Genomic DNA, 13,170 nt, shown 5'->3' on the forward strand with positions numbered 1-13,170 from the left:
GGGGGGGGGGGAGGGAGAATGGGCTAAATGACTTACATGGTCCCTTCCAGCTCTTAAGGTCTTGCCAAGGACTCCCCATTCCCTAGAAGGGCCTTTGAGCTTGAGAACAGAACCCATACTTCCACCACCAGAGAGCACTGTCTCTTTTCTTAGAAAAATTGCACCAGTGAAAATAAAAATTTCCAGATTCACATTCACAAACTAAGATTCTTGGAGCTATTGGCCCTTATGGTCCTCCACTGACAGCCATGCTAGGATGAAACCTGAGGCCCCTTCTTGACCTTAGTCTCTCTAGGAGCTATATGATTGGCCTGGTCTGGTAAAGCAATCACTTCAGAGCTGGGACCAAACAGCTCTCTGAATCTTCTCACACCTGCTATGGCCTTTTCCTGACTGGTGAAATGCTATAAAGACCTGCACCTAGCAAGAACTAACCCCCACCCCATTTGTGTGCTGGTTGATAGGAGAAAAGGGACAGGAGTGGGATTTGGAACCATAACTGTTTGAGAGAGAGTAAGGTTCAGATGGTAGAAAATGAGATGCAGGAAGAATATGGGGCTTCATATTGCTCAGAAGTCAAGACTGATGGCATAATGTTGATTTAGGGATAGGTTTCAGATATTTATACATTGTGTTCATTTGTCCCAGTTGTGTCTGTCTCTCTGTGAAACCACTGTTTTCTTGGCAAAGATACTGGAGTGGTTTGCCATTTCTTTCCCCAGATTATTTTACAGATGAGGAAACCGAGGCAAACAGGATTAAGTGGCTTGTTCAAGGTACATAGTAAGGTTCTAAGGTCAGATTTGCACCAGGAAGATTTCTTGACTCTAGGCCCTACACTCTATCCACCCCACCACCTAGCTATACTCACATATAGATATTATAAACGCCTCCCAGGCTGGAGAGATCTAGACCTCATCGTGATATGACTTCCTAGAGACTGAGAGTGTCCCTAGATGAGGGGTTCTTAAGGTGGGGTCTGTGAACATTTTAAAAATATATTTTGGGGGGCGGCCAGGTAGCACAGCGAGTAAGAGCACCAGCCCCAGTGTCGGGATGACCTGGGATTGAATCTGGGCTCAGATACTTAGCACCACACCCAGAAATAACTGGCCGTGTAACCTTGAGCAAGTTACTTAACCCCAAGTGCTTTAAAATATATGTATATATATATATATATATGTATACATATATAGATTACTGTATTTCAATATAATTGGTTTCCTTTGCAATCCTATGTCCTTTACCTTATTTGAGAAGGGGTCCTTGACTTCACCAGATGGTGGACTAGGGGGTCCATGATACAGAAAAAGTGAAGAACCCTGGGTCTAGACAGAGGATTCCACAGGCTTTGGACAAACCAATTCATGTTACTGATGCTAACAGTTGCTAACAATAACGTGTTATGTTTCCTGGGACATTTGCATAGGGACACTTAAATAAAACACCTGAAGCTGTGTCAAAAAGCAGACAGGAGATTTGGAGGCAGGCAGGGTTCCCCAGCACCCTTCAGTCTTTACAGGGACAAATAGCTACCTAATGATTTTTCCCTGGGCCTTCATTGGGGGACCTGTCTATAGCTGGGTGTATCATTTGTCTGCTGTGGAGAAGGCAAAGGGCCCTGATGGTGACTGTCCAAGGAAACTAGCTAGCTGCACATGTTCACTCTTGCATATAGCTCCATCTCTGAGTTTCCCCAGGGTCTATAGTGCTGCCCAACCTCAGTGTCTAGCCCACTGCCCTGGTTTGTGAGGACACAGAGCTGCTAATTCCCAGGCTGGGGCCACCATCAGTTCTTTTCTGGCAGGCCCCCAACCCTGGCCAACCAGTAAGAAGAAGGCTTAGAGCAAGCCCATCCCCACTGCTACAAACACCATTCCAAGCACATGCTCCTCTGTTGGTGTAGACAACCTCCTTCCTACCCAATGGGCAAGTTTTACAGCCCCTGAGACCCAGCCCTCAAAGGGCTGATGTCCTAGAGAGAGACATTGGTTTCAGGGGAGAGAAAAGCATGTTCTTGGGTAGACCCCCTCATTTAAAGGAATTCAAAGTACTAAGAGCAAGGTAATCCTGATGATCATATCCTTCATAGGAATCCCTTTCATGTACCAGGGACTACCCTGCCCATATGCTTCCTCCTTGCTGTCCAAAGGCAACCTCCCTTCTGACCAAAGGCAACAAGCTTCTTCTTCAAAGCCTGGTCATTCTGATGATGGACTTCATGCTGGACCAATGCTCCTACCCCCAGAACAAAATCCTGGAGTCCCAGTTTTCGAAGGTGATTTTTGGCCTTGGTGAGTGGAAATCTGGGTTTTAATAAAATGAAACAGTTGTTCTTCGAGACTTTGAATAATCCATTCTGTGCCAGGAGTGACTGGTACTAAGATCTCATTGAATTAGGCATTAGAACCAGGTCAATTTACCTTCTCAGTATTATCATTGTCCCCTGATGGCTCGTCTCTTGTTCCAGTCCTCTCTTTCCTGCTTCACCACTCATATCCTGGCATCAGCATCCACATGTTTATCTTCTTGGTGGCTTCTTCCATGTGCCCAGGGGGGAGGAGGCACCTTCCCCTGCCCCACAACCCCACTGGGTCTTCCTCCCACCTGTGCTGCCAATAGCCCCATTTGCCTTCCCCATTCATTGTGGACTAGACAGTAAGCATGTCAAACTTTCTCTAGGTAGAAGTGTGACTAAAGGTCTAACTAAGCTTAGCATCATAAGACTGACCTTACTTAATCTTCTTTAGGCCCCTAAGTAGTAGAGCAGATTTGGTCACCAATCACAGGAGATCATCCACTCATGGATCTTGGTGCTGGTTTTCATAGCCACTCCTGCCTTCTCCCTTTCCCTCCAGGTTTGTTGGGATTTCATGGGAAGAGAGTGCAGCTATAATCATAGTTCGATCCCTGATAATCTTGAACCTTTTAGGAAATTAAAATAAAAAAGCTAGGGGGGGTGAGGGCTCTGGGAGTGGTAGCCACATAGGTCCTAGTCCCTCTAGACATGGGTTTTCTCTTTCAGATATTGTCCTGGTGTTCATTCTCAATGAATCCTTTCTACTACTTGGTTTGGGCCACCTTCTACATCTTTTTCCCAACTACCATATGGAACAAGGTAGCTTAGCTTGGCTTGACCCCAAGCACCAGGGACAACTCATTCACCAGACACTCCCTTTGCTCTCAGAGCACAAGCCAGTATGTTCCATCATGTTGCACCTAATCCTTAATAAACCTTTCTTTTTGACCATGACTTAGGTGAGCTGGGATCACAAATCAGAGTAATGGACTACAAGATTTTTGCTTTCCATCAGGATTCTCCATCCCATCCCCTACTACTTCAGAAAACTTTGAGGAACGATAATAGTCTGTACTTTAAGAATTTCCTTTTTTTTTTCACATGGGAGGGCTAGGCTGGAAAAAGAACACTGGTGATCTAAACCACTTGGAAAGGTGTGAAGTCAGTTGTTTTAAAGCCCTGTTCCCTCTCCCACCATATAATCATTACAGTTGTGGTTTTGGTCTCACTTGGTGTTTGTTCCTTGTAACATGTTGAGAGGAGAGGCAAAAAGGACATGGTTAGTCCAGAAGTGACTGAGTGACTTATGAGCCTGCCACTAATATTAGTGTTGAGAAGGATGTGTTCATTTTATCTAAAAATGCTAAATCACAAGGACAAGTTTGGAATATTGCTACTCAAAATTTTTTCCCCTTTTAAAAAATACAGTTCCAAGATTCTCTCTCTCTGGCTTCTCTGAAAGTTGTAACGTGAACGGAAAAAATGGCAACATGAGTCCATTATGTATGAATTCTGGGGCCACATACACATGCTGTTTTCATCCTAAGCTTTAGAAATCCAGATGTTCCCAAATACCTAACTCTCAATGTCACATGCAGGATTTGACATCAATTTGGCATCCTAGAAATGTCTTAGTTATGGGAACACATATGCAAAATGTGATTATAAATAAGATAGGTTTGATAGAACTTATCCATCCAAATAAGCGGTCCCCAAAGTGGCCTACTAGCTACTTTAATACTAGCATTACTGAAAAGTTTTGCTTCTCAGAGGTGGGACCATAGAAATCCAGGTAGTCTAAGCCCCTAGTTATTGCAGGAATCAGATACAGATACTCTAGCTCAGTAAGTACCTCAAAGCCTGGCCTCTACTTTCCTCCCAACCAAAGGCTCCTTCTTACAACCTGGTTATCCTAATGATGATTTTTCACAATGCCTTCTACCCCCATGATAAAATTGTGGAGTCTCAGCTATGGAAAGTGTTTTTTTTTTTTTTTGCCATCTCTTTACCACCCCGACAACAGTAAAACCTATCATTTGCCAAATTCTCAGAAGCTACCAAATTAGAAAGCTTTGTCGGCTTCATTCCGACCAGGAAGCAGGAACCTAGCCTTCCTAGCTGGAATTCCAGCCCTGCCCTTTGCCAGAGGAAATCCTTACCACGAAGGCTCCAAAACCCTCAGGTTGCCTCCAACTTGTAATTATTTTTTTTTTCTTCTTAGAGCCCTAGAAAAAGCTCAGCTCTTCTTTGGGACTTGCCTTATGAACCACCTAAAGGTGGTCCCATCCCTTTATAGAGAACATACTGTTTTTCAGCCAATTCTGGGATTCTTCAGCCTGTTTGTTCTCCCTAATTACTACATAGGGCCCCAAATAACTTCTGCAAGTCGCCAACATCATCAACTAAATGTACCCTCAAAGGACAAATGCTTGCTACCACTGAGGAGATCTGGGAAAACATGGCTGAGATTGTGGAGACAATTGTAAGAGAAGTTCTACAAGGGTTCTGAGTGATGGCTGCATGAAATACAGCTTTCCAAGCAAACCACTGTAAAGGGGACAACACCCATTTGGATGTATAAGTTCCAGGCTGCTAAAAAACATTTACTATTTTACACTTGTACTGTCCAATACTTACAGAAGAATGACTTTAATGAAAATGCAGCTGAGTCTTTAAATTTAGAAATGAGCACCTGCCTTCCAAGGTTAAAAAATGAAGTGGCCTTCATGAACCTAAGGAAGTCATACCCTTGTCCCCAACTCCTCTTACAGCTGAGTCTACTGAGGCTGGACACAATTTCAAGTATGTTGCAATCATTATCTGATATTGTTTCTTAGGGTTTGGTGTTTTCTAAAATCTGATTCCTTTGGGCTCTGTCTCAAAAGAAAATGAGAGGGCTGGGACTACTATACCCATTCCATAGATGAAGAAATTTGACTATAATAGTTTGGGGACTGATTGGTCATAGGTGCAACAGTGGCTTGCTGAACTAGGAACGGAAGACAGGCCTTCTCTCTTCCAGCTGAATCCTCCTCTTATTAACCCATCTCCACTCCCACCCACACCGAGAAAAGCAAGCTTCTTCTGTAGGTAATCTTACTGGCTACCCAGCCCATAAATGGCAGAGCCAATGCTTGTATTTAAAATGGACCTGTTTTAGCTGAACTTTTAAAATTCATAGCAACAGCAGCAGCTCTGACCTCCTTGGAGCCCAAAAAACTGAAAACAGATCACACTGGGCTCAGGAGGCTCCCAAGCAGGAGTATGGGAATAATTCTGCCACATGGCTGACTGCTCGGCACCCCAGCCAAGAAGAAAGGAGTACAAAGAAGGGAATCCCTGGAGGAGCAGAGGGGGCTCAGTCCCACATGCAGAGACCTAAGTCTCTCTGCTTCGGAGCAGCACCTTCTAACACCAAAAGAATGCACCGATGCCCAGCACATCACAGCTACAGGCCAGGTTGTGGGCGAGAAGCTGACAAAGACACTCCTCCACAGGTCTACAAGCTGGCTATTTGGAACTTGGCACATTGCCCACAAAAGTCACATTGTGTTCCTACGGTAAGAGATCCTACAAAAGCCTGTTCAATCTATAATCAGTTGAACTATAAAGTATAACAGAAGCTGACCATCCTTTATGACATTATTTTTATGTGTAAATTTATTCCAAGTTCCAACTTGCTGGATCACATCTCCCTAAGGCATAACCTTGGCAGAGGGGGAAGAGCTGAGACTCTCCCACCACCCCCTGCCACCCTCTCTCAGGGCTGGGACTCTGGAAGCTCCAGCAGGGGCAGAGGAAATAGGAAAGGAGAAAAAAGGGGAAGGAGTAGTTCCAGGGCTGCTCAGAACATGCCTGGTGACCTCACCAGGAGGACACCAGGACACTCCCACATATTCCCATCTTATTTCTCTCAGTGATCTTTTTCTTAGCTACATTCTCACAAATCATTTCCTAAACCATTCCTATAGCAGACTAGACCTTTTTCCTGAAAAAAGTAGTTTCCTTCTCCCCAATGTCAGAAAAAAGATGAATCTGAGGTGATATAGCCTCATTTACAAGGGTTTAGGTAGAAATGACCATTTCTGTGACACCTGTTAAAAACAAATGAGAAGAGAAATTCAAGGGATGGTCCCCTAAGATCCGGATAGGTGGCTGGCTGACTCTGGAGGGGCAGGTCAGGGCCCTCCTCTCACTGCTTAATTTCTAGAGCTGCTACCATTGCTCCCAAAGGAAAGAGAATAGCACCTAAAACCCACCCACCTTTTGTGGTCAATCTGTTTGGTATCCATTTGTGAGGGCAACAGAAGAAACCTGGTTTTCAGCTTTCTAGTTGGGATTATGGGATTCCCACAGATCTGGGCCAATGACTGGTTATCTTTTCAGTCATCCAACACCTTTCTCCCTCTCATTACCTCCCAAAACCTAACAGCTGGAAGGAGCTGAAGATAAGGAACAATGGATGGATAGGGCAGGAAGCAGGAGGAAAGGTCCATCAGCATGCCATGCAGCCTTTTTCTCTGGGATACTGAGCAAGGCAGGTTTTTTTTTTTTTGCTCATCTCCACTTTTTTTACCCACCAAAACTCCAGCCTCTAGGACTCAGACATCCAAGCTAAGGCTTGGACAAGCAGGCCTTGAACGTTTAGTTTATTTATTTTCTTCGAGAAGTGAGAAAGTCCCACTAGAAACAATGATTTTCTTCTCCATTCCCACTCCCCCTCCCACCCTAGCTCAAACAACTGAAATTGAAAAAAAAATCTAGAAAAATGTCTTCAGAAAGATGACGTTGACCTGAGGAAGAGAGGGATGGGTGAAGAGGCAGGCACAAAGAGTAGTAAATTCAGATTTATCCAGTTTTAGGAAGTACATAAATCTCTGTCTCTACATCTGTATGGCCCAAAATGAGCCACCTCTGAAGAGCTGGTTACAAAGGTCACAACCGAAGGCTCAGGGGTCCCACCTGGTCCTAGTGCTGTGGAGAGCTCATTCTCTTGGAGGCTGCATCTGCTTACAGAACTCGTCAAACTGCTGCTGCTCCAGCTCTGTCATGACCCTGTTGAGAGCATAAATCTGAAGGAGAGGGAGAGAGAGAGACGGCAGAGATGAAGGAAGGAAGGTGTCAGTGCAGGACCAGGGAGGGTTTGGTGAAAGGGCCTGATTACCAGTGAGGCTGGAAGCCAGGGCTTTCTAGCTGACACAGAGGGAAGAAAGATGAAGTCGCTTTCTGGTGAGAGCAGTTACTCTGGGACTGCTGATGCTGTTATTCCTGTGTTACACAGGAAGAACCTGAAGCTCGGAATGGACAGCCCAGAGATTGTACAGGGAGGGATCAAAGGCAAGGAGATAAAGACAGGCTCCACAGCTACTTCAGGAACATGCAGAAAGCACCCAACTGGCAACAGGTGTCAAAAATAACAAACTGAACATGGAGGCAGAAAAGGAGAACGAGGGCAAAAGGCAGCACTGGGGGATTTTTTAAGAGAATGATCTGGTAATGTACAAAAAGATGTATAAAACTGATCCTATCACCTGACCCAGGGACTGCACTGTCAGGCCCAAAGCCTAAGGATTTTATTTAAAAGGGAAAAAGACTTAATTTTGCAAACACATTCAAAGCAGCATTGTTTATAATAACAAAAGTGAAAACTGTAAATATATGTATGTCTGTATGTATATATACACACACGTATATATGACTACTGGAGAAGGGCTGAATAAATGGGTCTGATATAACATGCTCACTGAACCATACAAATTACAAATAGACAGGGGTGGCTAGGTGGCACAGTGAGTAAAGTGCAGCCCCTGGAGTCAGGAGGACCCCGAGTTCAGTTCCGGCCTCAGACACTTAACACCCACACAAAAAAAAACTAGCTGTGTAACCTTGGGCAAGTTACTTAACCCCAATTTCCCTCCAAAAGGCAAAAAAAAAAATTACAAATAGACATGATATGAGACAGGGGAAAGAAAGCAGAGCTGGCAACAAAGAAAATGCTATTTGTATATTATGAAAATATCTCCTTTGAAGCAAACTGTTAGAAGTTTACAGTTCCATTCTTTAAATTTGTTTTTGAGAAGTTTTTTAAATGGTTTGAGGTACCATAACAGCAAAAATCTGTTACACATCAACTACATTTGTCTTTCTCCTATGGTCTAAATTTGGTACCCTCCTGACTGCCTACCTACCATTGATGGGGTAAGCCTATATTTGGATTGGAGGTGGTCTGACTCTGAATTCTTTGAGATGGTTCCAGCAGAATACAACATGAAACTGCAACAGTAGATCACAAGATCACTGGTCAGAGATGACTCCAAACAGAACTCAATGACTTTCAAAGGCCATCAATTTGGGAATGGGTGAAGAACTCATCTTTTACAAATGTAATGGAATATTATTTTGCTGCCCAAAATGACATAAGGGTTGATTTCAGAGAAATCTAGTTAGATCTGTATGAACTGATGGCTTAGTGAAGTGAGTAGAACAAAAACAATATATAAAGTGATGCTAAAGGAAAACAACATTAAAAGAGCTCAGGTGTCCGATCCATGCCTCGATGTCACTGAAGTAGGGAGGTGGCAAATTCACAAAGGGCATGAGGGCTCCATGTATTAATTAAATATTATTAATTAATTAATATATTAACAAACCTTTGTGAACTCCTTACTGTGAGTAAGACCCTATTCAGGGCCTGGCTGTAGGTGATCCAGCCCCACACATGGTTGTTCCAGAGTAGAGAAACCTTCCCACTCCAGTGTGTGGGTGCTTGGTGGTAAGGAAGGGCTGCAGTGTTGGTGTGGAGGCAGAAAGCCCTGGAGTGCCAGCCTTCACTACCAAGTCCTACCCTTGAGAGGGGTAGTGCCAACTGTGAATGCCAACTCCTTAGGCCAGAAAGGGGGAATGGAAGAAGAGGTGTGAAGGCAGAAGCCCATGTTCCTGCTAATGGCAGACCTTCATGCCTGGGCCCTTGGGAGGAAGTGGAGAGCCAAAGTGAGGCCAGAGGGCAGATGATGTTGAGGCAAAGAGGCCTCTGACTCAGTATCTGCATGGGGCAGGGATAGGAGCCCTTCCTTTCTTCATCCAAGATGAAGAATAATGAAGGGCTGAAGGATTGTTGGTAGTGGAGGGCTATGGTACACATACAGTAACTCAGATGAGAGCAGGTGCAACTATACTCCAGGGCAGTGGGCTCCCCAGGGAGGAGGCTTCCAGAGCCAGGACCTGAACAGAGCTGGGGCTGGGACATTCACCTTCCTAAGTTGCTCCCATGGGGCAGCAATGCCTCTGCATAGGACTAGGGATGGTAGGCAGAATGAAAAGCAAGGGATGGAGGAAAAGAGAAACTGACAAAGCAACCAGCGATTTTAAGAGGTGGAGCAAGGAGAGAGCACTCTGGGTTTGGAAGACAGCAGTGAAAACACACAGAAATGAAAGATGCAGGAGGAGTCTGCCAGAATCCTGGGATTCATGAAAGGGAATTATATGTAATGGGCTAGAAAGAGAGGGTTTATATGATCCTAGAGATAACCAACAGGGAGCCCCTGGAATTTACTGAGTAGGGGAGTAAAATGGTAAGACCTTCTCTTCAGGATACAGCACTGGGTCTGGAATCAGGAACACCTGAGTTCGAATCTAGCCTCAGACACTTACTAGCTGGGTGACCCCGGGCAAGTCACTTAACCCTGTTTGCCTCAGTTTCCTCACATGTAAAACAAGCTGGAAAAGGAAACCCCAGATGGGGTGCCTGAAAGGACTGAACAAGAACCACCCAAGAGCTGCTGGGGCTCACCTCTGCCCTTTGTCTTTGCTTCAGTTCCTGCTGAGCTGATCTCTGCCTGGCTTTCTCTACTCGAGTCACAGGCTCCTTCACCTTGGGTTTTTCTTTCCGACCAGAAGGCTCCATGCCTTACTTTCTCTGTAATTCAAGCACAGTTCTGACCGAAATGAGAATGGAGCCGTCTTGTGCTGAACGGTTTTTTTTTTTTTTGGGGGGGGGGAGGGAAGGAAAGACAAGCACCTTGAAGGCGACCCTCCTCGGGAGAACCCCGACCCCTCCCCCCCAAACCCCGGCAAACTCTCCTAAGATCACAGGCTGGGGATTAGAAAGGACGTTAGGGGCATCAGCTGGTCCAAAGCCCCTCATTTTACAGATGGGGAAACTGTCTCGGGAGGGACTCGCTCAGGGTCTCTAAGATTTTGCACAGGTCGGGCACTGGCGACCCGAATCCTCTGAATTCAAATCCAGCACCTTCCACGTCCTGCTCCTACATCTTGGAGGCAGGCTCAGGGCCCTCGGGCCAGCATGTGCCCCTTGGTCCTCCTCCTGACTCCCCCTTCTCCAGGATACCCCCATCCCCGGAGCCCCACTGGGGTCTGCAACCACCCCCTCCCTCCCAGCTGTTCTCTCCATTCACCCCTCCCCCGGGTGAGGGCTAGGGTTCTCTCCATTCAATCCTTGCCCCCGGGGGCCGCCGTTCTTCCAATTCTATCCCCACCTCCCGCGGTGCTACTCCTCCCAGCCCCTCCCTCCGCCGACGGCTGTTCTCTCTGCCCCTCCCTCCTCCCCCCAGCTGTTCTCTTCATTTCTCTTTCCCCCCTCGGCTGTTCGCCACATGCCTTCCTCTCTCCGGCGCTGTTCTCTCTTCCCTCCCTCCCTCCCGCCGCTGTTCTCCCCATCGCTCCCTCCTCCTCCACCGCGGGTATCCTCCCCTCTCTCCTCCCCCCGCCCCCCCCCCAGGGCCAGGCCCGATCGGAGGGACCCCTAGCCCTCACCCCCCCCACTCCCGCCCTCGCCGCAGGAGTCTCCCCCTCTATTACAATGCCGGGTCACACATTCTCCCCGCCCTCCCCTCCCCCGGCCGCCCCTGGGGCAACTCCTACCTCCCTCCCTGGGCAAAATGTCGAGAGAGGGGCGGGGCACTCGATCTGATCGCGAATTCGGAATTCGATTCCTTTCCCTGCCTGGAGAAGAAAGAAGCGAACAAGGGGCGTGGGGGAGGGGAAGAAGCTGGCACGCGCAGTCCCGAGCTGACTGGGGGAAGGGACTGGGAGAGGGCGCGCGCGCGCTCCCGCGGAGGGAGCGAAGCATGCGCACTGAGCTATTGTGGGGGGCGGGGGCGGGGTAGGACCGTGGGGCGACCAAATGTTTGAAAGGATCTTGTGGAAACCTTTGAGGAAACAGCTGAAAAGAGGACACTTGGAGGAGGCGCGAGAGGGGAGGGGTGAAGCCAATAATCACGGACTCTCAGAGCCAGAAGAGGCCCTTCAGGTCGTCCAGCCCCAAACCATACCTGTCGGGCTTCTTTGTGTGCCTGACAAGCTGTTGTTACAGCCTTTGCTTGAAGACCTTTACTGACCGGAAACTCACTACCTGTAGAGGCCGCCTGGGAGTCAGGATACTAACCGTCTCCTATTCCTTCCGTTAGTCCTCCTACAGTTTTGAGGTTTCTCCCTATCCTGGTCACCAAACAACCTTAGCCCAGATCTTCAAAGCTGCAATTTTCTTCTTGCAACTATTCCACATCCCTCATCCCAGTCCAAAGCTTCTTTTTTTCTGACTCTTCCCTACCTTCTCTTCCTCCTCCATATATCTCTTGTGATACTTGGCTACTACTTTTGTAACACTGATGTAACTTTTGCACAGTCAGGCTCAGTTTTCTTGAAAGGGTTCCCCCACTATTCAAGAAACGATTCCCTACTGTCCCTACAAATCTAAATTTGACCCAGCCCACTCTTACATCCTTCTGCTCCCCAAAATAGACCTATTTTACTTGACCCTCACTGAAACTCAATTTAGCCCTAGCTTTTTTTTTAATAATGAGCCCTTCCCCTCATTTGGGCAGGTTAAAAAAAAAAATCTGCCTGTCTTCTTTCTTCTATCTTTGCACATCCATTTACCAAATGGATACCAAGATCATTCTCATTTTCTAAAAAGGGCCAACAGAGGAGCAAATGGAAAAAAAAAAACTGGTATGCACAAGCCATTAGCTAACAATAATAATTTTTAAAAATGTGATTTCATGGATATAGGCACTTCAACAATGCAGACCACAACTATTATATATCTCAGCAAATAATTTTATTAGATGCCATGAAGAGAAAAAAAAAAGAGCAATCCTTTATTGGGCAACATTTTGGAAATGAGCCTAGTTCAGATTAGCAAGCCTATCCTTTGTGTCTAAGACAAGCACAGAGATGAGCAGATTTGAAGCCTTCTCAGGTTAGTAGGGACCACTAGAGCTCACATTCTACTAATATAGCATCAGTTTTTAATATGGAATGATATTTCTATACCATGAACCAAAATCTCTTGGGTTATTATTCAACAGAGGAAGGAAAAGATCAATGTAGGCTGAAGTAGAAAGCTTCATGGAGTTGAAAGAGAGATAGAAATTGGATAACACTTTCCCTTGTTTCCATTGACTTGTCCACCATGCCCAGCCTTTTTTCCCTCCTTATGTCTATCTCCTAGCTTCTCTGGCTTCCTTCAAGTCTCAGCTAAAAATCCCATCTTCTACAAGAAACTTTCCCTGATTTGCATCCTAGAGGGTTGGCCTTGAGATTATCATCAGTTTATCCTGTCTATGTATCTTGTTTGTTCATGGTTATTTGCATATTATTTCCCCCTTTAAACTGTAGGCTCCTCTAGGGCAGGCACTGTTTTACTGTTATTTGTATCCCTGGAAACAGCTCAAAGGAAATGCAGGATGGGCAGATTGAGATTATCCACCCCAAATGTTCACATGAACTATTTGTGCCTGACCTGTGGTAGAGCATTCCAACTTGTATTGCTCTGATCAGCCACAGGTCCAACACATTTAAACTTGACTTTAGTATAGTGATGTCATTTTGGTGCTCTTTGAGAACGAAAA

General features: G+C 46.0%; 2 protein-coding genes across 2 annotated transcripts in view; one reads left to right on the forward strand and one right to left on the reverse strand.

Moving 5' to 3' along the window:
- Nucleotides 1-6,267, forward strand: part of TMEM269 (transmembrane protein 269) — a 12,772-nt gene extending 6,505 nt beyond the window's left edge. Inside the window, 4 exon segments of the mRNA XM_069067876.1 lie at nucleotides 2,093-2,145; nucleotides 2,147-2,310; nucleotides 2,859-2,862; nucleotides 3,026-6,267. Of these exon segments, the coding sequence (XP_068923977.1) occupies nucleotides 2,093-2,145; nucleotides 2,147-2,310; nucleotides 2,859-2,862; nucleotides 3,026-3,127 (323 nt within the window). The 3' untranslated portion in view covers nucleotides 3,128-6,267.
- Nucleotides 6,268-6,931: 664 nt separating this feature from the next.
- SVBP (small vasohibin binding protein) lies at nucleotides 6,932-11,378 on the reverse strand. The gene is made up of 3 exons (XM_069068181.1): nucleotides 11,180-11,378; nucleotides 10,089-10,214; nucleotides 6,932-7,371 (listed from the first exon to the last, which is right to left on the reverse strand). The coding sequence occupies exons 2-3, from the start codon at nucleotides 10,200-10,202 to the stop codon at nucleotides 7,285-7,287; spliced, it is 201 nt and encodes a 66-aa protein (XP_068924282.1). The 5' UTR covers nucleotides 10,203-10,214; nucleotides 11,180-11,378; the 3' UTR covers nucleotides 6,932-7,284.
- Nucleotides 11,379-13,170: the final 1,792 nt, after the last annotated feature.

Source organism: Petaurus breviceps, unplaced genomic scaffold (genome assembly GCF_028583685.1).
Source record: "Petaurus breviceps papuanus isolate PSGF00001 unplaced genomic scaffold, PetGlider_PUasm1.0 90760, whole genome shotgun sequence".
Classification (NCBI taxonomy): Eukaryota; Metazoa; Chordata; class Mammalia; order Diprotodontia; family Petauridae; genus Petaurus; species Petaurus breviceps.